This window comes from Manacus candei, unplaced genomic scaffold, assembly GCF_025592945.1.
Source record: "Manacus candei isolate 608988 ecotype Guabito, Panama unplaced genomic scaffold, ASM2559294v1 h1tg000056l, whole genome shotgun sequence".
Taxonomy (NCBI): Eukaryota; Metazoa; Chordata; class Aves; order Passeriformes; family Pipridae; genus Manacus; species Manacus candei.
Genome location: NW_026138104.1, coordinates 1,121,305 through 1,134,511, shown reverse-complemented (window position 1 = coordinate 1,134,511; position 13,207 = coordinate 1,121,305). Strand labels below are relative to the sequence as shown.

Sequence of the window (13,207 nt, the reverse complement as noted above, 5' to 3'; positions counted from 1 at the left end):
ATTCTGAATGAAAGAATATTTTAAAATGAATCATAAACTAGATGTTAAAAAAAAGCAACACACTGCCATGCCAGTGCCCCTTCCCTGCTGTAAAGCTAAATGAAAAACAACCCTGCATTTGCATCCACAGAATGTTGTAACATTTTGGAGCCTTTTGAGATTCCCTAATTGTAGTTATGCAACAGAACTATCAGATCCTAAAACAAAGGACAGAAATTCAGCAGTTGAATTTACTGGCTTGGAAATTAAATGCTCTTAAGAGATGGCTAACATGTCTTTTTGATTATTTTTGGCATTTGAAAGTTACGGCACAACACTTCCTATTGCATAGACCGGAAAAGTGGGACATTTTAGAATACTTAGAATTTTTATGGTGCTGTTTGTAAAGTCACATATTTAGCAATAGTGAAAACTGTTGAGCAGTAACTGTCTTTGCCATTTTAATTAAAGTAATTAAAATGGGAAATTTTATTAATTATTTACCCACTAATTTATTAATTAATTAAGCCACTAATTTCAAAGGGTCCTTTATGGTATAAGACACTGTTCAACATTAATATAGATAGAATGTGATGACATCTAATGAGCTGGTCAAAATAGTAAAATACAACTTCTTCTTGCAAATGGGTATTCTCAACTGTCATTATTTTCAAAGAAGGCAAACGGGATAGTCTTTGGCCAGAACAGTTAAGATATTAATGAAAAAAAAAATAAACAAACCAGTCCACCAAACCTTGTGATCCTTGGAGCCCTTTTCCATTACTGAGTCAATTTACCATGATGACCAGCTATGACACATTCTTGTGAATAGTCAGGAGTCTGGTTCCAAAGGCACAGACATTGCTTACACGTAAGTTTTGAGAGAAGACTACTTCCTCGCTCTGACAAAGCATTTAAACACAAGCAAAACACATGTTTATGACTAATCTGAGACTATGGAAACAACAGTTTAAACTGTTGTTTGCTCTAACCTTGGAATTCATCAGGTCAGTAGCACAAGGTAACAACTGATTCTCCTTTGTTAGCTCCTCTAATTCAGTTTTTCAACCTCATTTCTTCTAATATTGGAGCAGTCTGTTGACATAAAATTAAACAGAAGCTTAAGTGCTTTGCTGGAGCAGAGCCTCTGCTCCTTTGATTTTTCTCCTTTGAGGTCTGAAGTTGAAACAGAAGGTGCAGGTGTATATTCCAGCATGAGTTTAAATGTTTTATATAAGTGACAGTTCTGTATAGCTGTAATGGTTACAGAGAAGTAAGAAGAACCTAAAATAGTGACATTTATGAGTCTTTGGATAAGGTTTTCAATCCAAAAATGAAGGACAGATTTCATCCAGGAGCTCAAACCTTTGTAGTTTGTTTTTTCTTAATGGCAAACTGTTCAGGCTTTGCACAAAAACAAATGAAAGGCTGCTTGTTAACTGCTGCTAACAGCATCACCCCACACTCACCCCTGGAGAAACCCTAAGAATCCCACAGTTACACCACAATAGGATTTGACCCATAGCTGTGCTCTGGAATACCAACATTGGCAAATCCTACAAACTCATGCCTGCTTTATTAAAACTACAAATAAATTAATAATTTCAATTTCTAAATATTTTCCTTTGCCATGGCATGGAGAACAAACAACAAACAGTATTTCTGTTATTTCACTCGTGTTTCCATTCTAAATTTTCTGTCTTCTAGCAGCTGCTTGTGAAGTTACTAATAATGTCTGTGTTTGTTTGGACTTCTTAAAAAGGATATTCTCAAAATGGAAGGAAGCTGATTTTATTTCACTTCGAAACCTGAGAAACCTGTAACATGAACCATACGCTGATTAGAAAGCACTGATATATAAAGGAAGCAGTTGTGTAAATGTGTGATAGGGAAACGGCAGACCAGAGGAGAAGGCACTGTTTCAGACAAATTAATGCTGTTGTAGGATCTGATTATCATGACTCATGTTTAACAAGGTATTGTGTAAAGGTCAGCCAAAAAGGAGGCCCTATTATGGTGGGCACTACACAGTCAAGGGCTTTCATACAGCCTCTTCCATTAAAAGCTCACAGATAAAATGGACAAGACAGACCCCAGGTGGAGAAACAGCGTGACAGTTCCATGATGCTACATTTTTATGGGAGTAGAGTCAGGAATGGATAAGCAAAATGGAAAGAAAAGTGATGGAGAGAAAAGTTCTGGAGGGAGGGAAAGAACAGAAGAGTGCTTTACACAGTGTGAATACAAAGTGAAAGCGAGGTGAAAAAATGAAGGTTGAAGGGAAGGATGGAAAGAAAAAGGGTTGAACAAACAGGAATAGCACAGGCAGAGAACACTGAGTTGAAATCACTGAAAGCAGCTCTCAGTGTCAGAGGCTTTGGTTTCGGTTGCCTCAGCAGCTGAGTATAGCTGGCTGATGCCAGTGGTTGGTGCTTCTCTGCAGTTTTGTGCCTAATGGCCTGAGGACAGGAAGCAGGGAGGAATCATGTCTGCTCTGGTATCCACAGGGGCGGGTGGGACGGAGGCTTTCCATGTGTCCCTGATCTGACACACAGAGTAGGAGGAACAACCTCTGCTGGGTCTCATTTTATTCCTTCCCTATGACTGTAGCAGCTCAGCTGTGTCTGGTGATGAGCCACTGGATTGACTCCTGGAATCAGTAGATATATATATGTGTGTGTGTGTGTATAAATATATATATACACGGATATATATATACATACACATGTATATGTGTGTTTCTGCACATGTATGAGTAGCGTGCCTTCATGTGTATACATGTAATGACAATATACACCAAACGACACAGGACGAGAACTGATGCTATCCCCTTGTGCATTTGTGTACTTTTGACTCTTCTCTGAGCATCTGAGTTGCCAGTTCTGGCCTTTTCTGGGCCACACCTATTTTGAGAAAACGAACTTCGTAGACAGTAGAGTGATGATCATCACATTTCCCTTTCCCTCAGTCAAACAGCAATATTTTTTCAGCAAATGCATTGAGGACTTTTACAATATGTATTTATATATGTACGTGTGTTTATGTGCCTATGTATTCATAAATAACACAAAAATTCTTAAAGCTAATTTTTATGTTCTACATATGAAAACATACAATACAAAAGAATTCCATCCCTATCCATTTGCATGGGACTTTGGCATAAGCTAAGTACATCTGCTACAGAGGGAAAGAAACGAACACAACATATCTCGATTAAATCAATATGCCACTAAAGTAACACGCTTCAAATTAATTTTTACTGTGGGATACAATAACCTGCCTATTCGTTGGCATAAAACCAGTGCATACAGCTAGTCCAAGGGTATTAAATTTCTTTTGTGGTGGAGTAGAGAAAACAGCTTTATGGGAAAATAACTTATTTGATTACTATATTATCTTTTATTAGTTATGAGTTGTCTGTGGCCAAGTTTTGAAGTATTTTACACTACAGCTGTAGAACTGCTGTGAATAGACACTTTGTGAATATTCTAGTATAGCCAGTCTGAGTAGCAATAACTTGGGTTGGCTGAGATGGGAAATGTATCCTGCCACAATGCTGCTTCTCTCAGATCAACTGAGTTTGACCCTTAGAATCTGGAGTTCAACAAGAAAAAATATGTTGGCCAGTTTCCCCAAATATCTACCTCATCACATCATCATCTGTGTTATTCTGTCTACTCTTCCCTATCTCTGTGTGCTTGTTTTGGGGTGAAGTACAGCTTTATGGGTGTACTGCATAGGGGACTGATTTCCTTCCAATATAGAAACTACTATTAAGCAGTGATTCTTATCTGTCCCCACAAAAATCAAGAATGGTTCTTGGAATGTCCCCTCTTTATCTCACACCTGCTGCAATGTGACCTTCAAATTACTTGTCAAAAGCAACATATATGGCTTGTAAGCAAAATTAAGAACACAGTTAAATCCAAACGTTTCAGTCTATTGTTCTGCCACTGCTTTATGTGCACCATGAGCTGCAACTTTCTTTCAATTGCTTTAATTGTGGCATCTCTTTGATGAAGAGAAAGACACTGAAAACGAGTGACACTTCTGCTGACCAGTGAGGTAGGATGTACTTGCAGAGCAAGTTGCAACTGTGCACCACCACCACCACAAGACAAAAGAAAGCATCTCAAAAATACTCCCCACTTGGAAGAATTGCCACTGGCTCACTGTGGAACAGTACAGCACTGTTTCTGACATGCTCCCTGGCAGCTTAGCCCCACTTCTACACCTGCTGGAGCATTATTCCTACCATGTGCTCCCTTTCTTTCAGGGTCATCAAAGCATTTCACATAGCAATTGGTACCACACTGATGTTCCAATATCAAAAAACCCAATCCCATTAATAATACCGGAGTGTCTCAAGAGAATCCAGAGCAGTAGGATCGCTAAGCTTTTTTATGCATCACATCAAGGTCTAGCTCTGCTAAATTAACAGAAATTAAATGAGTTGATAGCAACACTTCACTTCCACTGTGTGTAATACTAATATTTTGCAATATCTTGATCATAAATCCTGTTCTACCAAAGGCTCAATTTCCATCCCTGCCCACAATTCAGAATTTCTTCAGTTTCTTAATTCCCTTTGACTTTCTGAATAAAGATGATTTCTGGTCCTCCATCTGTTGAAAACAATAGCTTCCTTCTGACTTCAAAAAATATGTTTCCCTTAGGGTCCTACTGGACTCCACTGGTGTCGTAAGAGTTTGGGCTACAAAAGAAAAGTAGGTTGAGATGTCTATTTAGAGAGCCCTTGATAGACATCGTTTCACAATGACATTTCTAATTCAGTGCCATTGTTTTGAAAGACTAAAATTATTATTTCAGGCAGGTTGCTTTCATGCATTATGCTCCAATGTTGCTTGACTGCTTTCCAAACTGGAACAACTGAAAAAATGTGAAGCGCTCCAATGATTTTAAATCACTCTAGTCAGGACAGAGTGATTTAAAATTATTGGAGTGCCTCACATTTTTATGAGCTCTCAGTTTGCAAGCAATGGAGGTCTGAGCAGTCCTGGGCTGCAGTGCTGCACAAAACAGCTACACATTATCATCAGATTGAAAAGGTTTGCATTTGAATTTGGAAATTGTAGGGATTTGGAGATATTTAACACCATCATAATTAAAATCAGTGGCTCTACACTAACAATAAAAAGGTCCAGGCTGAAGAAGTAACTGTATGGATACAACATTATATTGCATAAAATCCTGTGCTCAGTAGTCCCTTTATTCATGACTCCTCCTAACCCCTTGGTCAGACTATACACTGCTACCTGCTACCAGCCACAGGAGACGTGGCTGTGTCTCTACATACAGCATGGTATGGGAAAGAAATTACACCACCTGCAACAGGAGGACCCACCACTCATTGGAGAATATCCACTTTTTAATGTTTAGTTCCTTCAGAGCTACCATTTCTGCAAGGCACCTGCTCTCTTTCCTGCTACTCTTTCATAGAGCAGTCCAGAGTAGGATAACATAGAAAAAAAAAAGATTTATCCCAGAACGATGTATCAATTCAGCCCTTTTTAAAAAAATTTATTTATAGTGGCAACTCTTTAATTTATGATATGGATTCAGAATAAAACTCGCAAAATAATCCACAAAAGTGAAATCCTTAGCAGCTGTAAATGGGCACCATTTCACTAAGGCTAATGGATTTACACCTCTTAGTATTATCTGGGGGATCTGATCCACTATTTGTACACTCTAAATTCCTCACTCAGTTTTGTTTCTTTCTTTACCACAAAAGTACTGACAGGAAAACATGACTAACAGCTCTTCTCTTAGTATCTTTCTTATTAATTCGAGCAGGTTCTTTTCTTAGTGACTTTTAGCTTTGATGTTGTTAAATACAGCCACACTCTGAAGACTCTCAGTACTGGCAAAGATGTTTTCCTGGAATATCTTGTTTTATTTTCAGAATTGCATGATTGTGTGACATCTGCTCCACATCTCATACGTGATCAACTGAGTAGGTACAACCATGGCAGATGGCTGATGAGTCACCTCACAACACCGAACACTCGTTTGCTTTCTGAGAATCAGTATCTTCATATTAATTTCCTAAGTGTCTTGCAAAGATGTGACCAGTCAGCCTGATTTGATAGCAGGTAATGTAAATTACAGCAAATGCACATGGACACAACAGCAACATTTATTCTATGAATGGGGCTAATATTTTTGAATTCAATTTATGGCTACTTTCAGATAAGCCCACAAAAGGAAATTAGGTCATCACTGTACTTTCTCAATTTCAGGCATTTAAATACCAAAATCTGTATACCTGAATCAGATGGGTATCTAGGCTTCCTATGCAAAGAAGAAACCAAAAAACATTCACAGAAGCCATTCACTTGGGTGAGGAATAAGGACACAGCAGAGAAAACATATACATTAAACCAACACTCACTATGATTTGGCTGCACTGTTCAAGGCTGGGGGGAATACAATAATGATTCACAGATCACAGACCTGGGTAGAAACACATTCCCAGTTCTTCTAACGTCCCATGATAGATAACATATGCACCTGCTATACTGAAGACCTTTGTTCTGTTCCCTCCTCTGCTGACTGTCAGATTGAAACAGGCACAGCCCTGTTAGCACACGTAGCTTGGGTAGCCTGAATTCTGATCAACTGTAAGAAAACCATTGAAAGAAGCCACAGGTTTACTTAAAATGACATTAGTTTAGGAAGTTAACTTTGCTCATTACTAAAATTAAAGAACCTCAGTAACAGTCTGCTGCCCCCTCTCATTCTTACAGACTCTCTGGACTGGCAGAACAAGATGACTGGAAGGACCTCCAAAGAACCCATGCCAGTCCCACAAGCATCAGAATAAAATGTGACCACGCAGCTTAAACATGCCTCAGTCCCAAAGGCTAACACATAAAAATGCTTCAGTGGTCTGTTAACTATTTAAAAAAAATAATCTTTCTGTGGCAGAGACGTGTCATTCCCATTTCCATTACCCTTATGTCAACTAACAAAAGTTTCTAATGAGCCCAGTCTGTCGGAGGCTCAACTGCTAACATCATTAACGTTACAAAGGACCTGTGCATGACTAACAGCTGTGTCCGAAGGAAACTGAACTCATACCTTCCATTTCCACATAAACTGTCCTAAAGTTAAAGAGTATCCCAGGAAGAAAAGAAGGGAGGAGACGATGGGCAGAGAGGAAAGAAGGAAGATGTTGTCATTGCTGATTCTGATTCATGCCATATGGAACATATATTAATCAGGTCGGACAGAGGAAGCCAGCAAGGGTGAGCATGACTACAATCCAGTAATTACAAAGGCTTATTAATCAAATTAAGGGCTGAATATAGTTCTCTTTCAAAAGTGAACTTTCAAAAGTATTTAGAGTAGTGTTCTCCAACTCGCTGGCCCAAAGTATACTCCATTAAAAAATAATGGAAGAGCTACACCAGAAAAGATTTAAAATACCACTGTCCAAAATAACCTAGAACTCAGTAGCCAGAGCCAGAGCCAGAAAAATGGACTAGAGCATTCATGCCCCTCGCAACAGGGAGGGGAAGTGAGTGTGTCTGCCCTACATCCTAGGTAAGTATTCCCACTACCAGGCAATGTCTCATAGGAAAATTACATCTATCATGTTATGGGCACCTGTCTATATCTTCCTAAAACACCCTCTGGGGTGACTCTTACTGCAGGGCACTAGGCATTAGAAAGCCATTGCTGAGCAGCATTAAGACAAAAGTACTAATTGTGTTTAAATGATCAATATGGTTAGTTTCTCTGAACTGCTACGGTTTGACTACTACCTGGAAAACATAAATGAAATTCTTAAAGTGGTCCTGGTGTCACTTATATTCCTTTATTCCTAGCATGCCCTAAACTGGCAAAAGCCAAGCCTCGCTTCCCTAAATGTTATGTAATGATGGTAGCTAATTCACACAGAAAAGATCTTTTGGGGCTGATAATTCTCTCACAGTAATTTTATGTCATTTAAGTTCTACTAACAATTGTTGATTTTAAACTATGGTGCCAAAGAGGTATACTAGATTCTTCAACATCAAGCTATCCAGAGCTTACTTGGCTCATTTGGCACCTCTGTGTTGCTGACACATGCAGAACTTTAACAGATGGTCTTACAATACAGGTAGTTGTTCTGTACTGCGCTAGCGGTGAGGGGAAATACTCTACACAAATTGTCTGCAATTCTGGAAAATAAATGAAGTACAAATCCATATTAACCTCAAAAGCCAAACTATAAGAAGTCAGATTAGGCATTTAACGATGTATGTGCTCTGGGTTAAATGCTCAGCTGTTATAGAATGGCAGGATTCCCCTGCAGCCAGGAGAACTATGGTTTGCTTCAGTTTCTATGAGGAATATCCATAAAGATCATCATTAGAAAGGTATCAAAATGTATTAAAAATAAGCCTTGAGACCCTTCTCCATGTGATCAGCCCTGACTATCAGCAAAAGTACCTCCATAAACTGAGTGTTTTGACGTAAACCATGAAGCAACAGGGTGCAACTTAAACTCTTTTTTCCTGTGCCAAAGAGGCTTCAAGAAAAAACACATCAGCTACTGTGCAGATGTTGAAATCAATAGCGAAGAACAAGTAAACAGTAATTTTACATTTTTCCTCACCCATTTAAAAAGATATGTATGTACCACAAGCTGAATTTTACAGTCACTAATTTCACTGACTGCAGTGGAACCTGCACTGCATATAAAAGACCAAAATTGCTACTCCTTGTTTCTGTGTGGCTAAATTTTCTCTTTTATTGTGCCAAATTATCAGATATAGCAACTGGGTTGAACCAGCAAACCATATATGCAGAATAGTGCTTTTCAAAAGTAGGCACAACAATTTCCTCCATCAGTATATAATCTCCATGAAATGTATATTCATGCATATATACTACAGTCTAATAGTGCAATTTTAGAACAGGGTTTTTGGAAATCACAAATATTTAATACAATGCTCATATCTTCTATTTCATTTAAATGAAACACAGCTCAAAAGATATTTCAAATTGAGATTTCAGAGGACTGGTCATTCAATTTCAATATATTTAGTTAGATAATATGCCAGTCACCTTGCACATCATTTTCACAATGTTAGTTATGTTGAAATACAGTTTACTTAGATAGCTTCAAAGTCCCAGGAGGAAGTACAACTTTAATAGCATTATTGTAAAATAGTCCTGCCAATGTACATTCCAGTCTTCTGCTGGGACTGCATCAAAGCTGTAACAATTTTTCAAAAATTTTATTTTATCCACAAAGGTTCATTAGAAACCATGGTTGCTGGAACTGACATTATACATATGTGACTTTGATACAAGTGAATAGATCTCTATCTGTTTTAGTTCTAATTTTTAACTGAAAGATCAAACAACTCCTAAGTTTGAAGCTGTTAAACAAATTATTAAAACAACTGAATTTCAAATAGGTTTCAGGACTTTGCCAGACTAAGATGACACAACATACTTCCACAAAGTACTTATACAAATGTAAAATAATCCATCTCTGAAAGCATAAATTATTTTTCCTCATGAAAATATAAAAATCAAAAGAAATGTTAAACAGACACAGTCAAAATGTAGAAACATCAATCTCTCAGCTTCTCTTCCCAGGCATAAACTTTGTTAAAACATTTCAAGCTATGATCCTCAATGTGCCACTTTGCTGAGAAACTCCTAGGAAAGAAGAGAAGTTGCTATATGTGTTTTACTACCAATAATGCAAGCACATCCTCTCCTGGGAAGAAGTCCTCCCTTACAGATGCACTGTAAAAGATAATATGACAGGAAAATGTCATGATCATCCTCCCAGTTACTGAGAGCCTTTCCAGTTTCTATAACAACTGGTCAGGACTACCCCTGTCCTTGAGCCCATCCTCTACAGACCGCAGGTCCATGATGAACATTTCTTGCTCTTGGAATGTATGGAAACTGTTCTGGCAAGAGGGGCATGAAACAAAAGTAGTTGCTTTGGGAAACAAAAGGCAAAGGGAAAGGGATAGGAGGGCAAGATTTATTTTATCCATTCTAACAATATCCAGCCCTCAAACAGACACCTTTTAGGGAAGATTCAAGTAGTCTCAGCCTAAACAACAAGAGAATCATCTGCCTACAGCTGCAACTAAAGGTCGTTCTTAACAATTTCATAGAATCACAGAATCGTAGAATGGCCTGGGTTGGAAGAGACCTTAAAGGTCATCTATTTGCAAACCCCCTGCCATGGGCAGGGACAACTTCAATTAGATCAGGTTGTTCAGAACCCCATCCAACCTGGCCTTGAACACTTCCAGGGATGGGGCAGCCACAACTTCTCTGGGCAACCTGTTCCAGTGCCTCACCACCCTCACACTAAAGAATTTCTTCCTAATATCTACTCTAAACCTACTCTCTTTCAATTTGAAACCACCACTCTCACACTAAAGAATTTCTTCCTAATATCTACTCTAAACCTACTCTCTTTCAATTTGAAACCATTCCCCCTTGTCTTGTCACTACATACTCCTGTAAAAAAGTCTCTCTCCATCTTATTTGCAGGTTCCCCTCAGGTACTGGAAGGCTGCAATTAGGTCACCCCTAAGCCTTCTCTTTTCCAGGCTAAACAATCCCAATTCTCTCAGCTTTCCCTTGTAGGAGAGATGCTCCATCCCTCTAACCAACTTGGGGGCCCTCCTCTGGACTCACTCCAACAGGTCCATGACCTTCCTGTGCTGGAATGCTACATTTTGTAGAACAGAAATCAGGAGAAAATCAGGAAATGTATAACTCTAAAAGAGAAAAAACCACAAGTGCACCATTATTCACAAAGAGATTATATCTGTTAGTGAATACAGATCTTTGTGCTGCAATTCATGCCCCAAGCTGGGCACTACTCGATTTTGATATAACAAAATCCTATGGGATCAAAACACAGTTTGTCTTTCTGATTAATCTCTGAAAATATCCAAAATCTTTCTCTTTAAATACCTTTATAGTTTCAGTAGGCACTCCAGGCTCTGGAACTTTATCCAAGTAAGTAGTCAAGTCTTGATCCACATGTTCAAACACTAATGTTAACTTGGTCTCTCTGTCTGTTCGTGACACAGTGCACACATCAAACAATCTGAGAAGAAGAAAAGAGGAGGTAAGTATACATGAACCACTACAGACATACATATCTTGTAGCTCATGCATGTCTATCTAAATTTTTTACAGTACATAGAATGGGAAAAGGAGCTTTCCAAAAGTAGTCGAATCTTTGAGCTCTTGATTCATCAGATAATGGTTGATATATCAAAAATACCATCTTGGTCTTTCACGTGTGAATTTTGAAACTGAATTAAGAATTCATCAGCTGTTCAATGTAAAATAAGCACATGAAAAAAAATTTTTTTGACACAGTAACAAGTAATACAGAAAGTTATTGTGATATTTATCCACATTCTATGCTGCAGCACTTGTAGTCATTAAAAAACCAAAAAAAGTGAGAAACACTTTTGAGAAAAAATACAGTGTTTGTGTGCACCTTCAGTTTCTTCTCATGTAACTCCCATGTTCACCATTACATAGCTTTATCCTTTGGCAGAAACAGAATTTTTTTGCTGATTACTTTTGTAAATTCCTGGACGCAAGGAATACCTTCGAAGTCAGGATACAGTTTGGAAAAAAGCTTTGAGCACAAGATGTCACTACTTCTCTCATCACTTCCTGTCATTCTTTTACTGAAACTTCTTTATTATTTCACCTTGTTGCACAATGTCAAGCGAATTCACAAAGCTCTTCATAATGCCACATTCCTATCTGAACACTATTTTCTATTGTTCTTCTTTTTAATTATGATTATTCTCGTGTTCTTCACTTCATCTACATACCAGCTTTAATCACTGCTTTATCTTTTTCAAAAACATCTGCCCTCTTTCTATGCTTCACACCTATACTTATACTAGTGACTTTCACCAGCTTTCCTCAAGTCCCACTTCTATAAAACCCCCATAGGAAATCATTTAACAGCTGGAAGGACGTTTCTTCCCTCCTCACATACTTTACTAATGTGTTTATTCATTTAATTTCATACTGTACAAATCAGATTGCTCTCTGAAGCAAGGCAGAAAATCCATCACTATTTTTACTAGGTGACAGTAGATTTAAAAAGAATGAATGCAGTTATTGAGAAAAAGGTCTATACAATTAAAGTGAAGAATCTATTACTGATAACAGACCAAAGTTGTGTTGATACTATGGTTTATTTTTTTCAACACCACAGCAATGACACTGTTGTATTATATGTACGTTTCATCCTCTTACTTAGGATAACTGCTTCCCTACTTTGTGTGAAGTGCAGGATCTCTGATAACATTATCAAATAATAATTTTGTTCTTTGTCTGAGTATTAAAGGCTTTATATGGAGGATCTAAAGACAACTGATCACACACAATGCCTTGGGGGTCCCTGCTTTTCACAGCAGACCTCTGACAAACAGACTAGGACAACACTTACTCCTGAGTTTTTACTTCTTACCTTAAATCTCAATATATTTCACAAAGCAAGGGAAAACTAGAATTGACATAACCACCTGTGAAGACTGTAATCCAGGTTTTCACTTGACATTTACCATGTTTAGGCTGTGCTCCCACTTTAACAGTATTTCCTAAATTATCTTTGGTCAGAGGTAAATTTATTAGCCACCATGTTCTCAAAATGGATGCATGCACATTCTTTTGAGCTTAAGGAAGCTTTTCAGCGAGTAATAATTTGGGAACTGGAGTTCAAGAACATGGAGCGACTGTCATCCTACCTCTACCAGAAGACTAATCTGTACTTAATGTGTAATAATCATATGAGCAAACATTAATTAATTATTAGGGTAATGTAACTGACTGTGACAGAAAATGTCTTGGCACATTTCTCGTAAAGACAAATACTGTTCTCTAAGATTCCCCCAATGGGGTATACATGTCCTGTAAACAGTAAATAAGTTTTCTGAAAAGTCACAAAGCTTCCTGAAAAGTGAAATTTGCTGGTATTTGGCTGCAGGTTAATAATCTGCAATATATTTATATAAATCAATGTGGAATGTAGCTGGATTGCCTATAACCTCAACACATGCAAACAGAGAGGAGCCAGACAGGTCTGAACATCTGAACATAAACACTGGAAAATATTTCCAACTGTATGATTTCTTTGCGTTGACCTACATTTACCTAAAAATGTTCAAAACCATCCTTTTTGCCAGATATTTAATGCACT

The 13,207-nt window shown here is 38.0% G+C and overlaps 1 protein-coding gene across 4 annotated transcripts in view; it reads right to left on the bottom strand.

The window, feature by feature from the left end:
• CDK6 (cyclin dependent kinase 6) overlaps positions 1 to 13,207 on the bottom strand; it is a 166,621-nt gene that overhangs the window by 91,295 nt on the left and 62,119 nt on the right. For all 4 annotated transcript variants that reach the window (XM_051802194.1, XM_051802192.1, XM_051802196.1 and 1 more), the window contains exon 3: positions 10,948 to 11,083. In XM_051802194.1, the coding sequence (XP_051658154.1) occupies positions 10,948 to 11,083 (136 nt within the window). The remainder of the gene's footprint in view (positions 1 to 10,947; positions 11,084 to 13,207) is intronic.